The 20,687-nt window shown below is 35.7% G+C and overlaps 2 protein-coding genes across 2 annotated transcripts in view; one reads left to right on the plus strand and one right to left on the minus strand.

Annotated features, from left to right (window-relative positions):
* Positions 1-20,687, plus strand: part of LOC119082722 (teneurin-m) — a 536,832-nt gene that overhangs the window by 261,275 nt on the left and 254,870 nt on the right. The window lies entirely within an intron of this gene.
* LOC119082723 (uncharacterized protein BB_0024-like) lies at positions 15,240-17,338 on the minus strand. The gene is made up of 11 exons (XM_037192310.1): positions 17,117-17,338; positions 16,977-17,062; positions 16,458-16,920; positions 16,352-16,400; positions 16,248-16,289; positions 16,171-16,183; positions 15,930-16,035; positions 15,842-15,864; positions 15,658-15,768; positions 15,538-15,594; positions 15,240-15,476 (listed from the first exon to the last, which is right to left on the minus strand). The coding sequence occupies exons 1-11, from the start codon at positions 17,231-17,233 to the stop codon at positions 15,275-15,277; spliced, it is 1,269 nt and encodes a 422-aa protein (XP_037048205.1). The 5' UTR covers positions 17,234-17,338; the 3' UTR covers positions 15,240-15,274.

Here is a 20,687-nt window from a genome sequence, read left to right on the forward strand (position 1 = left end):
ACTTTCATTGATTTACAGATTTCTTTTAGCGTTTCTTTCAACATGTCTTTCAATTCGATTAATTATTTCTGAACAGTCGTGTTTATAATTGCTAATGTTTCTGTTAAGGACTTTATCAGCATGTTTTACCAGCTGTGCTTCATGCAGCTAGGCTCTCTTGTGGTAATGTCTTCCAATGCTCTCTGGCTATGTAAGCAATTCAAAGTAAACATCGAATCTCTGACTCTATTATTTAAGTATTTGTAACAGAATCTATTACTTCATCAATTTTAACATATATTTTGCTATGTTCGATCAAGAGATCATGGCTTATTTTCGCTGGTAGCTGTTTTAAACATAGTCGTAGTTATCCTACATTGACAGAATCTGTCTTGTCTTTTGCCAGGGTGGCCTGGGAAAACAAACTTATTCAAATGGATTCCTTTTCCGTGTACCACAGTATTGGTGACATCCCACTAGATTGCATTATTTATTGGAATTGCTTACATTGCTTCTGTCATTCGAATCAAATATGTTTGTAAGAAAACCACGAAAAAGAGAAGATTGTTTCCGTATGAATTTTGATGTAAAAAGTGCATTCCATTGCAAATAAGTTGCAAATAAGTATTTTCGCTGCATCACTCACTTCACATTACGATCACACGGTAGTGATAAAAATGGGATTGGGAAGAAATTGGGATTTGTTTTAAAAAGATACTTGTGAACGTGAAATCGGAATGGAGAGTTTTTAGCCCCGTACGAAGTACGAAGGGGCTTATAGGATTACGATGCCGTGTGTAATTGATGGAATTCGAAGCAGACGGTAAGGGCAAAGTGTTTGCCTATGTTCATAGATGACGAATCCGCAATAAAAATTTGGGCCGTCTGTCCGTCTGTCCGTCACGTCGATATCTTGAGTAAATCAAATCCGATTTCAAAAAAAAAAAAATCCCTGAAAGATAGTCAAAATAGTGAGGCTAAGTTCGAAGATGGGCATATTCGGGTCGGCCCTTCGTGAGTTAGGGCCACCTAAGTGATTTAAGGTCTTTTGGTGATATTTATGGCAAAATAAACGATGGAAATGTAAATGACACGGCAAATGATAGGTATTGTCAAAACCAATCCAGGAAAAAAAAGTTTTTTAAAATCGGGTGAGTGGACCGTGAGTTAGGGCCTTAGAAGTGAAATGCTACGAGGGCTCTATGTGTATTTCACATATAACTCGAGTAAATTTCATCCGTTTTTCGTAATTTTTGTTTGATTTGGAAGGTAATCGAATGCCGAATAGAATGTAGTTGAAAAAAAATTAAATTTGGGTCCTTGGACTAAGGCCACTACTAGGGCCCTATGTGTATTTTACATATAACTCGAGGAAATTTCATCCGTTTTTCGTAATTTTTGTTTCATTTGAAAGATAATCGAATACCAAATAGAATGTTGTTGAAAAAAAACAAAATTTGGGTCCTTGGACTAAGGCCGCTACTAGGGCCCTATGTGTATTTTACATATAACTCGAGCAAATTTCATCCGTTTTTCGTAATTTTTGTTTCATTTGGAAGGTAATCAAAGGCCGAATGTAGTTGGAAAAAAAAAATTAAATTTGGATCCTCGGACTGAGGCCGATACTAGGCCCTATGTGTATTTATACTCAATAAATTAAAATTTTAGGGCTATTTGAAATTTTTGTTTTATTTGAAAGGAACGTCGTACGGGGCTTCGTAATTGCGCTATGCGCAATTTATAAGATGTACACATTACATAATAATTTTACTTTAACTACATTAACCGGCGCAATAGGCTTACGGTCAAAGTAGGGTGACAGACGCACTAGGGTCACGTACGCAATAGATATACGGGTTTGTACGGGGCTCAGTCGCAGCAAACGCTCCGACTGTTCTGATGGCTCGTTTAACCTTAACATTACGAACAGCAAACGCATCACGGTATAATCTCGGCTTTCTCGTTACGAAATCTACTACTTCAACATATTTAACATACATTTTGCTACTGCTATTGTCAATAAAGGACTACTAACCGTTAACTGTTCAATCAATTTTCGTTCATTAAATCGATAGCTTTCTCGGTTCAGACCTACTGTACTTAGCAAAAGCGCTATTTGTCTTAGATAATTCGTACAAAGCCCAAGACATACATCCCTATGATTTTATTGCTATTTAATGATTTAATAGCATTCCCATTCAGTCCAAACCATATTTGCTCAATTTAGATAAGATTTTTATCACTTACGGCCATATGGGATATAAAATATGTATGCGAACTCACATCCACACACACACACACACACAGATTCAAATTCAAATCACTCTGGATAATAAATGCTGGCACACAATTCATTTTGAATAAACAATTGAGTTGTCTTATTTATTCATTGTTGGTACATATAATACACATCGCCTTTCACAATAATATTCCATACACAGCCATTGTGTGTGCATTGCAAGGATAAGAGAAGGTTTTTAGTTTCTTATCGGCCACCAAATCATTCTGTTATGTTGAATGTTGAGTCCTGAATGCATATTTATATCAATGTGAAAGCAAAGTCCAGAATAATAAAAAGAACAAACATCCATTTTGACATTAAACCCATTTTGGATATATGTGAGTGTCGTGTATAGAGAATTGTTGTTGGACCTGAGTGTGCCAGGGATGTGTGTTAGCAAAACAAGAGATGAAAGAAAAAAAAACAACATTTCTTAAATGTCCCATTTGACGTATGTGAACTGTATAAAGATAGTCATCTTAATGTTTTCAAGGGATTAATAGACGAGGATGGCTGAGCCATTATTTTATTTGAGGATCAGAACGTATGGAGACGGTTTTTTTTTCTTTCTCTCTTCATTTTAACGTACCTACAATATGTTACAGCATAGGATTAGATTACGCTGTATGTGCGTTATCGATGACATCAAACAATATTGCAAAAAGAAATGCTAGACTTTTAATGGCAATTTTTCCTTTGCTCTTATGATATCTGATATGGTAAATGTGCGTTTATATTCGCTGGTTTATTTGCTCTAGATATTGAATGTTAACAATCGAAACTTTTTGAAAATTGGTAAGGTAATCCCCCAATATTTGTTGAAGGCAACTGAGGAAACCATGAGCGCAAAAATGATTGGCCTTTGCCGATTGTAAAAAGAAAATCTCGCAGGGAAATGTAGATATCAGAGGTGAATGAACCATTAAAAGGAGGAAAGAAGGAGAAAACCTGCATTTTGGCACCAACTTTTTTTCCAACACTTCTGTGGGCTTGCAGCCCAAAAGTACTGGGTTCATTTTTATGTGCAACGATAGTGGGTGAGGCCAGCTAGAACACCCCATACTCAGTTCCGAGGAACATCGAAGCTGCAGAGAAGGCGGACTCTCCGAACATTCACTATATTTTTAGTCGTAACTCTCGTGGATCTACTCGCACTAAGCGGTGCGTATACTCTACCTGTAGGTCTTTACAAGGCCGACATTCATACAACATTACAACAATTAATAATAATTTTTTCTTGAGTTATTGTCGAAAAACTGTTTTCGGTACCTTCTGACATGTCTTCACTTTTGAGCGCTTTTCACAGAAAACAATTTTTTATCAAAAAAATGAAAGATACGTGTTTCCTAGAATTGAAAGACGAATCCAACGAGCTATCAATCATTAAAATCGGAGACCGCTTGTTCCCCAATCACCTGAAGATTTGGCGATATCACTCTTAACAATGGTGTAAGGAAGAAGAGATGATCACTGTGTGGACTAAGTAAATGATTTGCAACTCGTGCAGATTCAGAACACTTAAGGACTTCTACTTCCCGATGACAAGTGACTCAAGTGACTCATATTGGTCCCGCAACCATCCTTCCAATTTGCTCAAAAATGTTACAAGTAACATGAACTTCCTTCCACTTAAAAAAAGATTGGAATGTTCGTTCGACATATGTCCATCGCAGTACTTTAATACGATGTCCTCTATATAACATACCTTCACACCTTCACTTCTTTGTCCTTTGCACTGGCACCAACAGCCCAAGTGTGTTCTAAAATAATGCTTGATGTCAACCATACGAAGGGGTGTTGTCTTTCCATTATTTTGCAGGTAAAATTTGTGCTTTTAAATAATAAAACGTTCGAACATATAAACAAAATGTGGATTCACACTCAGTACCGGAAATATTATGTTCATGAATTTTGGTTATTTGGTGTCGATTTCGTCGTTTTATGTGAATGCACATGATGGAATAATTCATTAAACACATTCTCCGAATGTAATTTTGCGGAAGTTCAAAGGCTCTGCAAGTATATTGGAGTTAATTTGTAGAATTCTCTTTTATTAGTTTTCAGTTTTTTTTATTTGAATAACGGTTATTGTGATGGTACATTTTAGTGTTTGTTGCAGTGCCGTAATTTCTAACGGGCAATCTGCGCATTGCCTATCCCGAGAGTTGCGGAAATCGTTAATTTCACCAAATAAAAATATTTTTTCGCGGCTTTACGGCTACTCTCCTTGTTGTTTCGTGGATGAGGCGACATAACTACACGGTCAATATCGTCAGGAACGATACTATCGTCTAAAAAACGATAATATCGTTTTTAGACGATAGTATCGTCCAAAAAAAACGATAATATCGTTTTTTGGACGATAGTATCGTCTCAAAATCGATATTATCGTTTTTTAGACGATACTATCGTCCAAAAAAATGATATTATCGTCCAAAAAATTTTCATCCAGGACGATAATATCGTCTAAATTGAAAAATTCTAAAATATTGTCTGGACGATAGTATCGTTTTCTTGTCGATATTATCGTTCAAAAAACGATATTATCGTTTTCTGGACGATATTACCGTTCTAGAAAATCTAATGGATATTTTCGCTTTCTGTACGATAATATCGTCCTGGGCGATATTATCGTTTTTTTAAACGATAGTATCGTCCTGGACGATATTATCGTTTAAGAAAACGATAATATCGCCCAGGACGATATTATCGTTTTGGACGATATTATCGTATAGAAAACGAAAATATCCATTAGATTTTCTAGAACGGTAATATCGTCCAGAAAACGATAATATCGTTTTTTGAACGATAATATCGACAAGAAAACGATACTATCGTCCAGACAATATTTTAGAATTTTTCAATTTAGACGATATTATCGTCCTGGATGAAAATTTTTTGGGCGATAATATCGTTTTTTTGGACGATAGTATCGTCTAAAAAACGATAATATCGATTTTGAGACGATACTATCGTCCAAAAAACGTTACTGACGATATTGACGATGTGGAAATGTCCCGCCACCTGTTTCGTGGTCTCTAAATTTGTAAGATCTCCGACGTCCTATACTCTATGAAATTAAGCTTTTGGTAAGTATTTTACAAAATATTTCCAAAGTTCTGAAAGAATAGGACGAAAAACTGAAGGTGGCTGACACCGTAATTTTAACAGTTCAGTCGGTCTTCAGTTCACGATTTTTAGTATAGTTCTCCTCTAAGTCGATGTAGAGCCACAGAAAATTCTTCATGATCAACACAGATGTTTGTGCCTCAATGTCTGTTCTTTCAGATCCGTGAATGTTGCCAGTATTATAGAAAACGTAGATTGGTTCGATTATAATCAATCTGTTTAAAAAATGGCGAGAATATCGCCTCGTTATGATTGAAATGATTGAATATATTAACGGATAGTTTCCATCAATGTGATGTTAAGATATGATAGATGAAAAGCATTTCTTTAAAATCAGAACATTATTAAAAGCACCATCTCACCAAACTCTAACCGAACCAACACGACAATGAAAAATTTTGATGTATTCAGTTTATGACATCTCGTACTTCATTTGTTCTTACACTACACTTTTTTGGGTTAGTTGAGAGAAGTTGAAAAAGAATTGTCTTTTTTTTGGTTTGAGAGAATACACGAATTTTCTTGCCTTCAAACCTCGATCAATCACTACTCTCAGTTAACACTGTCTGTTAAGTGTCCACTCCACTCAACAGAAAGTACTCCGTGAGAGACCCGTGAGAGAGCAAGTTGTCAAATAAACAAAGAAAAAATTGAAAAAATTCAATTTTGTCTCTCACACGGAGTACTTTTTTGGTAAGAGGAAACTAAGCATTATGCCGTGTGAGAGACAAAATTGAATTTTTTCAATTTTTCTTTGTTTATTTGACAGATTGCTCTCTCACGGCTCTCTCACGGAGTACTTTTTTTGAGTGGAATGGGCACTTTACTTACAAGATTAAGAGAGCAGACTACGTACTACAGAGCCACCTGTTGTCTTATTCTTTTACTGTCATATTACAGAAATAAATTGGTAAAATATGTCTTCAATTCGCAGAAATAATCATTTTAATAACAACTATTCACCTGATACCAAACACGATAAAGTTCAAATTTTTTGATAGAATAACACACCGAAAAACCCAGTTAATTAATGAAGCTGACATTAAACGTATTTTTACATCAAATTGTGGAATTAGTCTGTTAAAGAGTCAATTTTTACTATTTACAATAAATAAACAAAAATCCGAACTGGTTGACAGCAGCCATTTTCCTATATTTACTAGGTATCAGTTTTTGCAAATACGGTTTAATAGAGAGAATGGCTTCTATCAACCAGTTCGCATTTTTGTTTATTTATTATAGATTATAAAAAGTGATGTTTAACAAACTAATTCCGCAATTTGATGGATAAGTGCGTTAAATATCAGTTTAATTAATTAAATGTGTGTTTGGATGTGCTTAATATCGAAAATTGTAAAAATCGTGTTTGGTGTCAGTTGAAGAGTTGCTTTTAAATGATTATTTCTGCGAATTGAAAACATGTAAATTTATAACTTTTTAAGCCAATACCACTGTACAGATGGTGCCAATTCTCGAGAATTTAAGAATTTTTAACTTGACAGTTATCACCTTAATGCCAAGAGGGGTACATACACTGCAAGTTACATCCGCAAATAATGACACATAATTCTACATTTTCTTTTACATCAGAAGTGTTTGCGATAAGGACCCAACAGATGGCTCTGAAGTAGTCGGTCCTGTTGAGTTCGAATGGAATGAATGAATAAGGCAATACAGTGTTAAAAGAGAGTCGAAATTTTGACATATCATCCATCGAGATCAGTTGAATTAACTGGTCTTTTCCCCTGTTTTTACGCTCTTTTAACACTGGATAGCAAATAACAGGAAATTTCTCTCACGTAAGGCAAAAGTCATCTTATTGACTCAAACCCTCTACTGTAAGGCGTTGTTTGATTGAATTGCCTATTATCTTTTGCTCTCTGCAGTTACTCTATATAGCAGGGCCTACTTTTTAGAAACTTTTAGAGAAAATCGAGAAAATCAAGAAACTTTGAGAAATTCAAGAAACTTCGAGAAATTCAAGAAACTTCAAGAAATATTTCTTGAATTTCTCAAAGTTTCTTGATTTTCTCGAATTCGAGAAATTTCAAGAAATTCCAGAAAATTCAAGAAATTCCAGAAAATTCAAGAAATTCGAGAAACTTCGAGAAATTCAAGAAATTTCAAGAAACTAATTTATAGAGTTTCTTGAAGTTTCTTGATTTTCTCGAATTCGAGAAATTTTAAGAATTTCCAGAAAATTCGAGAAATTCAAGAAATTAGTTTCCAAAAAGTAGGCCCTGCTATATAGTGTTAAAAGAGAATGTCAAAAAGAGTGTTCACCCATCGAGCTCAGTTAAATTAACTGGTTTGTTCCTAGTTAACTGGACTTTTACATACAATTGTTGACGTATCACCCATCGAAACCAGTTAATCAACTGGTCATTTTTCTCTCTTTTACGCTCTTTGAACACTGTATACACAAATCTGTTCGAAATTCTACTCCGAATATGAATATCACCACACTCAAATAAATCGACGTAGCCAAGTAGAAGAACTTAAGAAACATTTCAATAAATCGTTCGCGAAAATTTTAATCTTGAAAATATATCGTCATTGTAGCATTAAAATTGATATTAATTGAAAAATGTTCTCTTCTTTCCAGGTAAGCAAACATCACCAAAACGACATTATACCGAATGCTCCAGGAGAATATTTTAACTTTTTTTTTTGGGCTGTGTGTAGCAATATATTCGATTGTAAAAGGTAAAAAAAAAAATCGCAAAACATTTCAATTTAATCCTCTACAAAAGCATAAATTTTCCACATCAAATCAATCATCAATAACCAAGTCGACTGAAACACTTTTTCCCCTTGAAATAATTATTCTTTTTCCGATTTCACCTTTTCCACACCCAGCCACAATTCAATCGTTTCAATAATATGTTTTTCCACAAATTATATATCTCTTAAGCAGAAAAATGTCACGCATTTTCCCATTTTCGTGCCTCATTTAAACACCAAAGTGAAGAAAAGCAAGCAAGAAAAAAAAATGAAAAAAAAATAAATGAAAATACTCTCTACCAACGACGGTTTCGGTTTGTGTGTACCGCCTCATCTGTTAGACGACAAAGACGAATCACAAGAATTATCCACAATCACACCACACCGATACCTTCGTCTATATTATTGTATATAATACGGAATTGCCTCAATCTATTGAACTTGAAGATGTCATGTGTCACGTTGGCAATAAAAAAAAAATCGAGAGATGAAGAGAAATTTTCAATTTTTTTTTTTTTTTTGCAAGAAATAATCTTTTCAATAATACCCAGATGAAAATCCAATTATTGTTGATAAAAAAAATGATGAGACGTTTTTCCTTTTGGATATTTTTATTGAACGATCCAACAAAAGCTATATGCAGGTGTAACTGAGAGGAGTCATTTACTTACCATAGTCGAACGCAAAGACTTGCAGAGTAAAATGGAATGAAAAAGAGGCGAAAAACTGGTTTCATTTTTGTCGCAATCAACTCCACGAATTTTTCTACAATACCGCTCTCGTCGAGGGCTTTATTTTTCCCTTGATGTGAAATGTTTAAAAAAAAAAATCGAAAATCTGGTCACTAATTTAATGGGTTCGCAATTGTACACGGAACGTATCCCATCAATAGACTCTCTACACAAACAAGCCAGATGACATTTACAGAATGGCAACAAAAACTCTGTCTCTCTACACTTTTGTCTTTTTGAGTGTGCAAATCCGAAACATTTTAATCAGCTTTTCGCCGAAAGTTTTATTATCTCTCGGGACAAAAAAAAGAAACCCTTTGAAATTGCGTGTATATGTACGCAAATAGAAGGGGTGAGGCAAGTCATTTAATTTATATTTACTCTTGAAAAGCCGTATCCAATATTCGTTACAAAACCAAATCACACGATTTAGTCGGAATATGTTGGGACGGCACAGGCATAGGTTTTTGATTTGCATCGAAAATACATCGAAACTTCCTATCAATATTAGTCCTCCAAAATGAAGTAGTAGAGCAATGGCTACAATTCCCAATTTTTTATTTGCCGACTTGATGTTCTGATTAATCACACTAAGTGATGCTCCAATAAACGTTTTCAATCTATGTCGTTAGCCCTGTTCCTCCACAGGGGCGCCGACTTCTAAGGACAAGCGAGGCTCGGGCACCACTACTCGAATGATGAGCACCACTATATATTTCCAGTTTTACTTGAAAGAGCACCACTACTCCCAGATTCGCTTGTTGTATGGGCACCACTACTCCCAAACACAAGTCGGCGTCTCTGTTCCTCCATAATTACTACATATTTTTAAGAAACAAGTGGCATTGTTCAGGAAGCACAGATTTCACATTTTATTCAATTACACAAGTAACGTAAAATTAGTGTCTCCGGGCTTCTATTTCCCGCGGAAAACTTTGATTCAAAAATTGCATGGAAAAACTTTACCTCCATTTCCACCGAATGCTAACGGACTACATTCAACACAATTTCGAAATTTGTCACCTTAAACAATTTGAATGGATCTCTATTCAGATTTTGTATAATATTGTTTTAATGAGTTTTTGAAGCATTCACATTGAAATTTGTATTTGAATTTAAAAGTGTGGCATGGGTTCATGGAACAGAACAAAGAAAAAGAGAAACAAACAAAAAAAAATCCAGCCGAAACAAAATACCGGATTTTTCGGTTAGTGCCTCCTATTAATTGAACAAAATTCGAAAGAAAAGAAACCGTTTCTGATCATTAGACTGTCGATTCAATTTAGATTTAGATGAAAATGAGACGAGAAAAAAAAAGCATTCGCACGGCATTTAAAGTCTTTATTAGTCGGTTCAAGTTCTATTTCTGAATGAAGCTTTTACCGAAATTTTAATCAGACTTTTTTGCAATTGGGGATTCGTTTGTTGTTGAAGATTTTAATTTGTTTAGAAAGGAAGAGTAATGTATTTAGCACCCTAAACTTTTCGAAAACGGCAGGCGTATAACAGTCATTTAATCTGTTACTTTCTTTGAAGTGTCGACTTTACTTTGATGAAAAAATCCTTTACTTCACTAAGTTTTCACGTACACGTTTTGCTATATGTAAGGAAACACTATATATATGTGTCAGTTACAATCAAAAGTTGGTCGTACCCATCTGTCAAAGTGACGTTTTAAACGTCAAACGGAAATAAATATGCAAAACGTTCGTATAATCTTTTGTTTTTCTTTAATTCTATTTCTGTATTAGAACTGAAGAATTATTTTTAAAAAAATCCAAGTGTTTTGCATAATTTCTACGTTTGACGTTTAAAACGTCACTTTGACAGATGGATAAGGCCAACTTTGTTTCCACGGAGATTATTGCTGTCGTCTTTGTCGCTAACATATGACTAAAAATGCAGAGTGATTGATTGTTTGATTCGATGATGTCTGTGACGTAGCTGCGAACTTGAACCTGCGAATTCTATATTATAGTCCCGGTCGTTGTGACAACCATTTTACATGACTTTCTATTGATTAAAGTTCCAAAAATTCGCATGTTCAAACCTTGCAGTCCCAATTTCTTGAACTCAATGGTGAAATTCTGGATGAGGTTTGGAAGAAACAGTTGCCGGATAGGGATTTTTTTGAAAAACAACCTGACGCGTTTTCCAGTGGACTTTTTTATATGTGCCTAGATAGGTATTTGTCACTAGAGACAAAACATGGACTTTTCTTATGGAAATTTCTACGGCAACACGACACGTACAAGGTCTTATGAGGTCTAGTTTTATAATTGGGTAAAATGCACCCGTGACGAGTTACGAGCAGTGTAAAGTATGGGTAAGAGTTTGATTATTTAGGCGAGCTTCTGACGTTTCCTGTGCATCCGAAAAGCCACAAAAACAACAAAAATCTGTTTTCCCCAATTGCTACTGGTCTTAGCTTTCTAATGACACCAAACATACATGGATAGTGTACCAATGAATTTAGCCCGATTTCGTCAGATATTTTTTCAAAAGAAACGCTCGGAGCAAGTGCTCAAAGACACACAAATGACTTTACGAGTAGCGGAAGTATAGAAGTACGTAGCAACATCCAATGTATTCTGGTTTACTTCCTGCCCCATGTAAAATTTGATCTTCACATAGAACAAAATGATCCGAAATAAGTCTTCATGTAATGGATCATTTTTCGCAAATTGGTGTGAAATGGTCAACGTTCCAGGAGACCCTCCAAACTTTTAACTAAAAACATCTTGTTATTCATTCATTTGTTCGTCGTTTCGTTTCGTATTCTCCTGCTAAATATTTACATGCCTTTTGAATAAAAACATTTTTCTTCTTCACACTATCACTAAGTGGCTTAAAACTTGTTAAGAAAAATTTTATTACAATTTGAATGGACCCAAATCAGTTCGCTTTCCGTTCTAAGCCTTTCTGAAAGCATACATCGTACGAGCAAAATCCTTCTCAGATTATGCTTAGCTTCGCATTATTACACGTTTTTTTCTCTCCATATCAACTGCAAATAGCATCCATTTTATGCACATATCAAAACATCCCCCCGTTGCTGGTTCGGAATGTGAATTTACAGTCTCATTGAAATGTGACGACTACTGCGTATTCTCACACACTTATGCATAATAAATGGACATTTTTTTTTTCGCTATTCCATTTTGAAACTTTTTCCACGACAGAAAAAAAAACAAGTGAAAATTCTGACTGAGTAACTATAATACCATGTCGAGAGTAACACCTAGCATTATCCTCTTTAAAGGAAAATATTTATGCATGTAAATACTGAATATAAAAAAAAACATCTTTTAATGCACCCATTGAACACAGAGCAAAGCCGGTAAGTTCTGTTGCCTTTTTACTGGAAAATGTTCATTGAATATTGATGCAGGCCTGTATCAGAATCCTATTATAACCAAATTTAGTCTTTAAACAATTTATACGACTGAATATTACGCTAGTCCCAAAATTTCTTTCGTACAGCTTGGTATTTTGTCTCATTTCCGTGTATCATGCGAAAAATTGAGTTTCATTTTCACTTTGTTCGAAAATTTGAATGGTCCATTGTGACACTTACGGAACGGAACAATTAATCGTGAAATTCTACACTAATTGTAAGGGAGATTGTACGCCAAAAATTCAGCATTGGCCGTTCTTATTTATAGTTGAAAGTATCGCCAAATGTTTGAACTTCAAACTTTGAAGCAAAATCTTTTACTTCATTTGTTTACTATGTTCCTATTGATTATAATTTTCAATTATTATCGTGTTTTACTTGCGTGCCTGCGTCCGTTGTTATTTAGTTGAAAGTATCGCCAAGTGTTTCATGAAAAGTCTTTTACTTCATTTGTTTAATGTGTAAGATAAAGCTGTTCCAATAAATTATAAATTTCACTCATTATCGTATTTTGAGACTTGGGTCAGATGTTACTTAGTTGTAAGTATTACCAAGTGTTGGATACAAAATCTTTTACTTCATTTGTTTACTCCTAATATAAAGCTTTTCAATCGTTATCGTGTTTTACTTGCGTGCCTGCGTCCGTTGTTATTTAGTTGAAAGTATCGCCAAGTGTTTCATGAAAAGTCTTTTACTTCATTTGTTTACTGTGTAAGATAAAGCTGTTCCAATCAATTATAAAATTCACTCGTTATCGTGTTTTGATACTTGTCTCAGTTGTTACTTAGTTGTAAGTATCGCAAAGTGTTTGGTGCAAAATCTTTTACTTCATTTGTTTACTGCTAATATAAAGCTTTTCAATCGTTATCGTGTTTTACTTGAGACTAGAGGCTCATTGTTTTAATGATTTTATCGCGATACAGTTGTCAATAATCTGTTTTCGTGATTTTACCATTTGAGAAAATTCGCCGATCATCTACTCAAGTTGAGGGTATCTCTGAGTTGGTTATTTATGGCACTCCATTTTCGTTAAAAATAACTGATGTGCATCAGTAACGATCTTCGAGCACCACACACGACATAAGAAATATGTATGAAAATGTTCGCTGTTCCTTTGCTCCTGTATGAATAAGATATATCCCAAATATATGATGGAGAGTAAATAGATGTGTGTACCTAGCACGACTGTTTTTCATATCAATGTGTAAATTTGTATGTAAATTTTTTTTCTTTCTTCCTTCTTCCTTCTTTTAACCTAAATAAAAATGTAGATATGTTTGAAGGAAATGTATGTATTTTTCATCTACTTATGATGGCAACGAGGGTGTTCTTTTATTAAAGCAAATTTTTTTGAAGATATATATTCGATGAGAGATCAAGGAAGTGTTACGTAAGAAAAAAAAAATTTGTCTGGCACATTTGACGTTGTAATAATTTAGGGTTGTTTTTGGGTGGAAGAAAATCCCATCGACAAATTGATAAATGTAAAGATTTAGCCGCTCAAAGGAATGAAGTGAAGTCATAACCAAGCAAGAAATTGGAAAAAAATGGCTCATTACCGAACGTATTTTATTTCCAGTTGATTAATTCATGTGATGAGGCGACATAACTACACGGTCAATATCGTCAGGAACGATAGTATCGTTTTTTAGACGATAGTATCGTCTAAAAAACGATAGTATCGTTTTTTAGACGATACTATCGTCTAAAAAACGATACTATCGTCCAAAAAAATTTCATCCAGGACGATAATATCGTCTAAAATTATAAATTTTAAAATATTTTCAGGACGATATTATCGTTTTCTTAGTATCGATATTATCGTTTTTTTGGACGATACTATCGTCTAAAAACGATATTATCGTTTTTTAGACGATAGTATCGTTTTTTAGACGATAGTATCATTTTTTAGACGATAGTATCGTTTTTTAGACGATAGTATCGTCCAAAAAAACGATAATATCGTTCCTGACGATATTGACGGTGTGGAAATGTCCCGCCACCGATTCATGTTCTTCTTTCCTACAAAGCTTCATATTACACTTTCACATCCCTACATTGAGTTCGTTGCACTGTAAAATTATAAGGATCGAATTAAGGCTACAGTTGATTTGAAGTGCCACACTTCTCAAAATTTATGGTAAAACTAATGAAGTAATAGATTCTGCGAACAGGAAATAAGACTAGTTTACCCAATGAAAGTTACAGATTTGTGACTTTCACACAAACTCTTCAAAATTACCTGAAACAGTCGAATTAGTATTCCCCATAATCCGTATAATTTCCGACGAATTACATTGTATACATTGTACGTCTTTATGTATATATACCAACACTAATACGTAAATTAAATGTTTTATTACCAACATTTTAGAATAATTAAACTTCCGATTGTTATCTATTTCGACCCATTATTTGCCCGGTTGGATGTGGCCAAAGGTGGCCCTATTTATATCTATCGCAAAAACGTATTTTCCACTGTAAGAAATGGGGAAAAAAGAATAAAACTTAGACCCCAGTTTCTTAGCATGACTCCAAATCAAGCACAGTGGGTGGCAGAGCTTTCTACATTTTCTAAAGCCTCCACCCATACATTGTGGCATGCCAGCCGTTCTATGATGATGATTATACACACACGCAATGGGAGAGCGGGTCTATTGTTGTTGAACGATAGATTGGAAACGAATAACAATGTTAACACGTAGAATGTCTTAACGAGAACTCAATTTTTGGTGTAAATGTGTATGTTACAACCAGAAAGAGGACGAGGAAAACCTGGACTGGTTTTGATTGCAGATGATTACGAAATAGGAAAATCAAATGCAGAGGGTCGTTTGATTGACCTCAATATATGCTATTATGTGATGTTCATTCATCGGTAGTACGGTCTGTCAGCTAACGATAAATTTTCTTTCACTTTGAGAGAGTATGGCGTTCCAGCCACTTTGATATTTCGAATCGCCTGATAGATTAAAAACTCATCCCCGACTTACAATCATGCAATTTGTTATCTTTATTCAGTCAACAAACACTTTACGACGTGACATTGATAATCGTTGGCAATACCGTGTTGTGTGCAACTCTGAATATTTGATTAGTAGTATCAGCACTAACAAGTAAATGACCATTTCTGTTGAAGGCAGCGCCAGCCGGTCTTAAGCATGTGTTACAGCTGTTCACAGCAACTGGCGAGAATAGAACGTCGATAGCTTCACCGGTTGGTGTTTCCGTGGCTCTGTTTCGTTAAAAAGATTTGTTTTTAAATTCATTTCGTTTGATATTAAATTCTGTCTTGCCTGTTGAATCGATACCAGGTGACCTTGTAACCATGGGGAATACCTGGATGCCACGATCTTGAATGAAGAAGAAAACATTTCCCATCAAACGAACTACTCAAATTTCACCTTTACTCTTACCCTCTGAATGTGACGAAGGCCTCGTCGACAGAAGCGCACGGGAAACCTCCGTTTACACCGCAATTCGCTCCGTCATAGAAGTCAATTGACATGGGTGAGGCGTGAGCAGGGCTGAAGGAAATTGTTTAGAAATTAAGAGGAAAAAAAACCGTTCAACGGTCGGATCAATTCCTCCTTTACTCACAAAGTTAAGACTGGAGGGACATTCTGTAAAGGAAGATAGAGAATCCGTTGAATATTTTGTTGAATGAAACGTTAGCAAAAATTCTTACATTGGCTGGGTTACGGCACCATGTATCCATAGCGGCCAAATTTACACCGGCAAATGGCCAAGCGAACTGTGAGCTTTGAGGCTGACCAGGTAGACGATAGACTGACCTAAATTTACAATTCACAATTTTAATTGTTTCATGAACATTCTATCTCTCATTAGGCGTAACCACAATCAATTTAGAATACTTTTAGGCGAAGTAAAGGGCTAGTGATTACACCGAACTGATTTCATTTACAAACCAGCAATCAGGAACTGTAAAACATAAAATTGATTAAATACATGACGAGTGATTGAGCGACTAATAGAGATGACTTACATCCGAAATGTCTGTTTGTGGGCAATGCATGTCTGTTCATTTCTATGGAACGGAATTTTTAGGTCAGTCTTTTGTATCTCATAGAAAATTACTAATTGATTTACCGTCTCCAGGATTGTCTCCCCAGATCGCTCCAACATCCGGTCGATTAAGCTTTAAAACAATTAATTAAAATTTTGCTTGTGGCATTGCGATCATTCAATCCATTACCATATCAGCTCCCATGTCAACGCCGAACAAAACATCATTGGCATTAAATCCAAGACCGACGGTGTTTCGGCAACCATGAGCAAAAACTTCACCATTTCCGAATGGAATCGGCAAAAATTGATTACCCAAATTGTTGAATCTCAAGATTCGTGATCGATGCGGCGACGGAGTGGCATTCGTTTGTGTGCCAATGGCAATGTACAATCTTCCTTGGCGATCAAACGCAAGCGTTCGGGTGGTATGTCCTTGAACGCTGGGAATACCTTGGACAACGGTTTGCCGAGTATTTTGATTGATCAATTGAAATGATCCGGGTGTGTACGGCCAACGGAACACTGTTGTCGGATTCGATGCGTACAGAAATCCGCCAAAGAATGCAATTCCGTGATTTAAGCCCAGACCAGCACCGTCAACAATAACTCTTGTTGTAACTGTAACGGTTCCATTTCCGTTGTTTGTTTCCCTGTCGTTAAAATAATTCTGAAAATTAACCAAGAATCTGTCTTGATTACCATTTACCTAATGGCAGTAATTCTGCTCTGGGTATTACTTGTCACCAAGACATCACCAGCCAAATCGAGTAGCAACGATCGGGGACGGGTTATCTATCAAAATGGTTGTTAACTAACTGATGTTGCATAAAAAAACGTCAATCTCACATTGGGAACGTATAATTGGGCAACGAATGGCGGGGTTGTAGCAATGATGGTTTGAGCTACACCGTAGCTTAACAAACACGCTAACAAAAATAGCGACAAAGGTAATTTTAATCCCATGTTGGGGAGCTGTTCTCGGGTCTGCAGTGTAGACACTGACTGAATAACTTTCGAATGTTCAGGTGTTAAGAAGTAAAACAATGCTTAATCATATCAGTAAAAGATTGAACTGTGCATCTCTCAAGGACTGTTGAGATTACAATTTGTACAAGTTGAATGGTGCCAGTGAGCATACCATTTCTAATATCTATTGATAGGTTCCATCAAGATTGTTACGTCAATTAAAAACAAAAGAATTCGAATTCACGAACGATAAACGAAAATAAACAAATTTTCAAAGATAGCGTTATCATCGGCGAGTATCTGAGCTATGAATGCGGACATGGTGTGAATGAATGGCTAAATTCACGGTTTTTGAATATTGCATTTGTTTTTCTGACAGACCTGACCGATTTATATTTATTTATTTATATTGATGCGACAAAAAAGACTGCTCACAATAGTGGCGCAGCCAGTAAAAAATCGATCTTTTCATATAAAAAAAAAAATTTACAATAAATAAAAATCATCAATTTTCTTCTTCCCTAATGTTCCCAAAATGCAAGCGGCATTTCCACGTTGTATCGCGATTGATAATCTTTGTAAAAGATAATCTTTCGATTTAGCTTCACCAGTTGCTTTTTTCATTAAAGAACCCAATTTGTCTATGAATTTCTTTGTTTCTGGGCCCATACAACCTAGCGTCTCGAAAGCGAGTGGTGTTAGTAAATAATTTTGTTTTAGAGAAATATAATGGTTATGCTTATGTCTCTCAGCTTTGTCTGCTATTGTGCGAGCTTTCTTTGAAGAATCATTAATATAAGAAGCAGCCATAGTATCCCTCACAGTCACATCCCACAAGAGTGATTTACCATGACTCCACGGTATCAACGTCATGCCGTCTGGTCTTTTACCATCATCTCTTGACACACCTGGGGGCTGTATAATATTTGGGACACCTGCACTAGAGAAAGCATGAGCGAAGATGTTATTCATAGTATCATGTCTAGCAAATTTTCCTTCTGCGCATTTAGCGCAAGATAGACCATGTAAACCATCTCTTTCTACCATTTTACCGCAAATACATTTGTGTTCCTCACATAATTTTGAACCTACTCTAAGTCCAACAGCAATTCTGGCAGAGTTGTTATCCAATAACAATCCCAATTGACTCGATGGGATCACTTGCAGCCACTTTGAAGATTCTTTAGTTGATGACGCAAGTAATCGTGCACGAGTCCTAAGATCACCATTTTCAAACAACTCATCGAATTGATGTTTGATCTTCGGAAGATCCCAATTCCTTTGTTCTTTTTTAAGCGTATCGGTTTCTGGAACAAAATTGCGTGGAATTTCATCGATTAATTGTAAAATCTGATCATTAATTATTTTTAAGTTAAACTTTTGGAGTATGACATCACACAATTCTGACGATGAATAAACAGATGATAAATAGGCCGGTATTGCCAAATCCTCAACTCTCCTAATACCTATACCACCATAAGACAAAGGAAGAGATGCCTGATCCCACGACAAACCTTCTAATCTCACATTCGTAATAGCCTCCAATGTCGACCGAAACATCTCATCAACAGATCTAAGATGATCGGGTAACAAGTAGGCTCTAGAAGTACGCATCAAGTAATTAAATCTACAACCACTCAACGACTTCCTGAAAACACACAAAGCAGGATGGACATCCATCAGTTTAAGTCGGTCACACATCAACTTAACTGATTCGGTCTTAGAAGAAAACATCCTCTTTAAACCTGTCTCAAAGATTGGCGTACCTAACAACTCTAAAGAAGATTCATCAACCTTCTTAATACCTGGTAACAAAGCTGATATTTCAGCGTACATATGCGCTTCTTCATCAGGGGTCGCATTTATAAAGAAAACCTCACATTTCTTCGTATTCAGGCGTAGTCCTGAAACGTCATAAAACGATAATACTTTCTGAATATCAACTAAGACAGTTGATAATTCATCACCTATAGTACCATCGTCCAAATACCAGCCATTAAATCGCGACAAAAGGGAATGCGTCATTCGCATTATACCTATACAGAAACCTGTAGGACCTAATGGGTCTCCCTGCTGATAGCCTCTTTGAGACAACAAAGGATTATCGGCGAAATACAGATTTGAAACAAGTCGATATGCTTGCTGTAGCAAGGGAAACAACTCTGGGCAAACATCTTTTACCTCTTCTAACATAAACTTCCTAAAAAGCATATTAAATGCATTCTCAAAGTCAAACTTAACAAGAGCCATCGGCTTATCATGCCTAGTCTTACAAAATTCACGCACAGCGTGAACTAAAGCTTCAGCTCCCCCTTTAATTCCGAATCCAAACTGAAAAGGTTTCAGTTTCCTCACCAACTGTTCCCTAATCTTATAATTTGAAATCTTCCCTGCAACACGTCTCCAAACTAAACCTACAGCAATTGGTCTTACATCGTTCTCTCCTTTATTAAGAGCAGTTAACGATGCACCAAAGAAAACCTTCAAAACATCCTTTTGCACTAGACCTGATCTAATAATATCTATCAAGGAAGACACAGCTTTAAGCAATTCATTAGCTGAATCACCACAAGTGAAAGATGTCAAATCTTTCAAGTGTCTCGGTCTTAAACCCCCTATCCCTCCTGTCCCTGTTTTTCAATTTCGTCAGTTTGTTACGTTTCATCCTAACGGTAAAGTTCTTCAGAAGCCAAGAAAATTCAGATTTTTTTTTAGAAAAGGCTAGTCATCTGCTATCAACATCGACGAAAGATTAAGTGCTGGTGGATTCTAGCAAGTACTATCTTATATAGCAAGATGTAGATTCAAACTAACGAAGTAAAAGATTTTGAAATTACTGGAACATACCAAGGTAGATATTGTTGGGGAGGTAATGCCATACAGACTGATTTTTGAGATGGTAATTTACTTGTGTTCACACAAAATGTTGTGCCTATCTCAATACAGATGGGCCGAGTTTCTATTAAATTTTTTGTTTTTTATGAAAAGGACATTACCTCCCCACTATATACCTTGGAAGATACTTTACTTTATGTAGAGAAGTAACAGATTCATTTATCGGCATCCGCATGCCTTGTGTTTAAAAGTTGTATGGAAAAACCCAATCAAGATAAGATTGGTTTAAATTTAAAGTCATTTCTACTTAGAAAACGTCCAATCGACGATATATCAGAAATGTGTACGAGATTTCGTGATTGACAAATTACGTTTCAGTGATAAATTTGATTCGTTTGTTGCATATCTTCGCAAAGATGATTTTATTTCCCTTTGTTGCGAGCACCCATCGTTACAAATGATGTGACTCTGTAATCGAATAAATTTCCACTCAGTGTATACATGTCTGGTCTAAGTTATCCGAAGTGAATAATGTTCCAGTTGAACGAACCCTTCAGAGTGTATACGGTCTCTCTTCACACAGAAGGAATCCATTTATCGCGGTGGCAAGGCATTA

The sequence above is a fragment of the Bradysia coprophila genome, unplaced genomic scaffold, assembly GCF_014529535.1.
Source record: "Bradysia coprophila strain Holo2 unplaced genomic scaffold, BU_Bcop_v1 contig_476, whole genome shotgun sequence".
Lineage (NCBI taxonomy): Eukaryota > Metazoa > Arthropoda > Insecta > Diptera > Sciaridae > Bradysia > Bradysia coprophila.

Excerpts from the sequence above, each read along its gene's own strand:
- LOC119082723 (XM_037192310.1), bottom strand. The coding sequence starts at position 17,233 with ATGGGATTAAAATTACCTTTGTCGCTATTTTTGTTAGCGTGTTTGTTA. Across the intron at positions 16,290-16,351 it reads GGGAGACAATCCTGGAGACG|AAATGAACAGACATGCATTG; the intron begins GTAAATCAATTA and ends TCCGTTCCATAG. Across the intron at positions 15,865-15,929 it reads GGTGCCGTAACCCAGCCAAT|AATGTCCCTCCAGTCTTAAC; the intron begins GTAAGAATTTTT and ends CTTCCTTTACAG.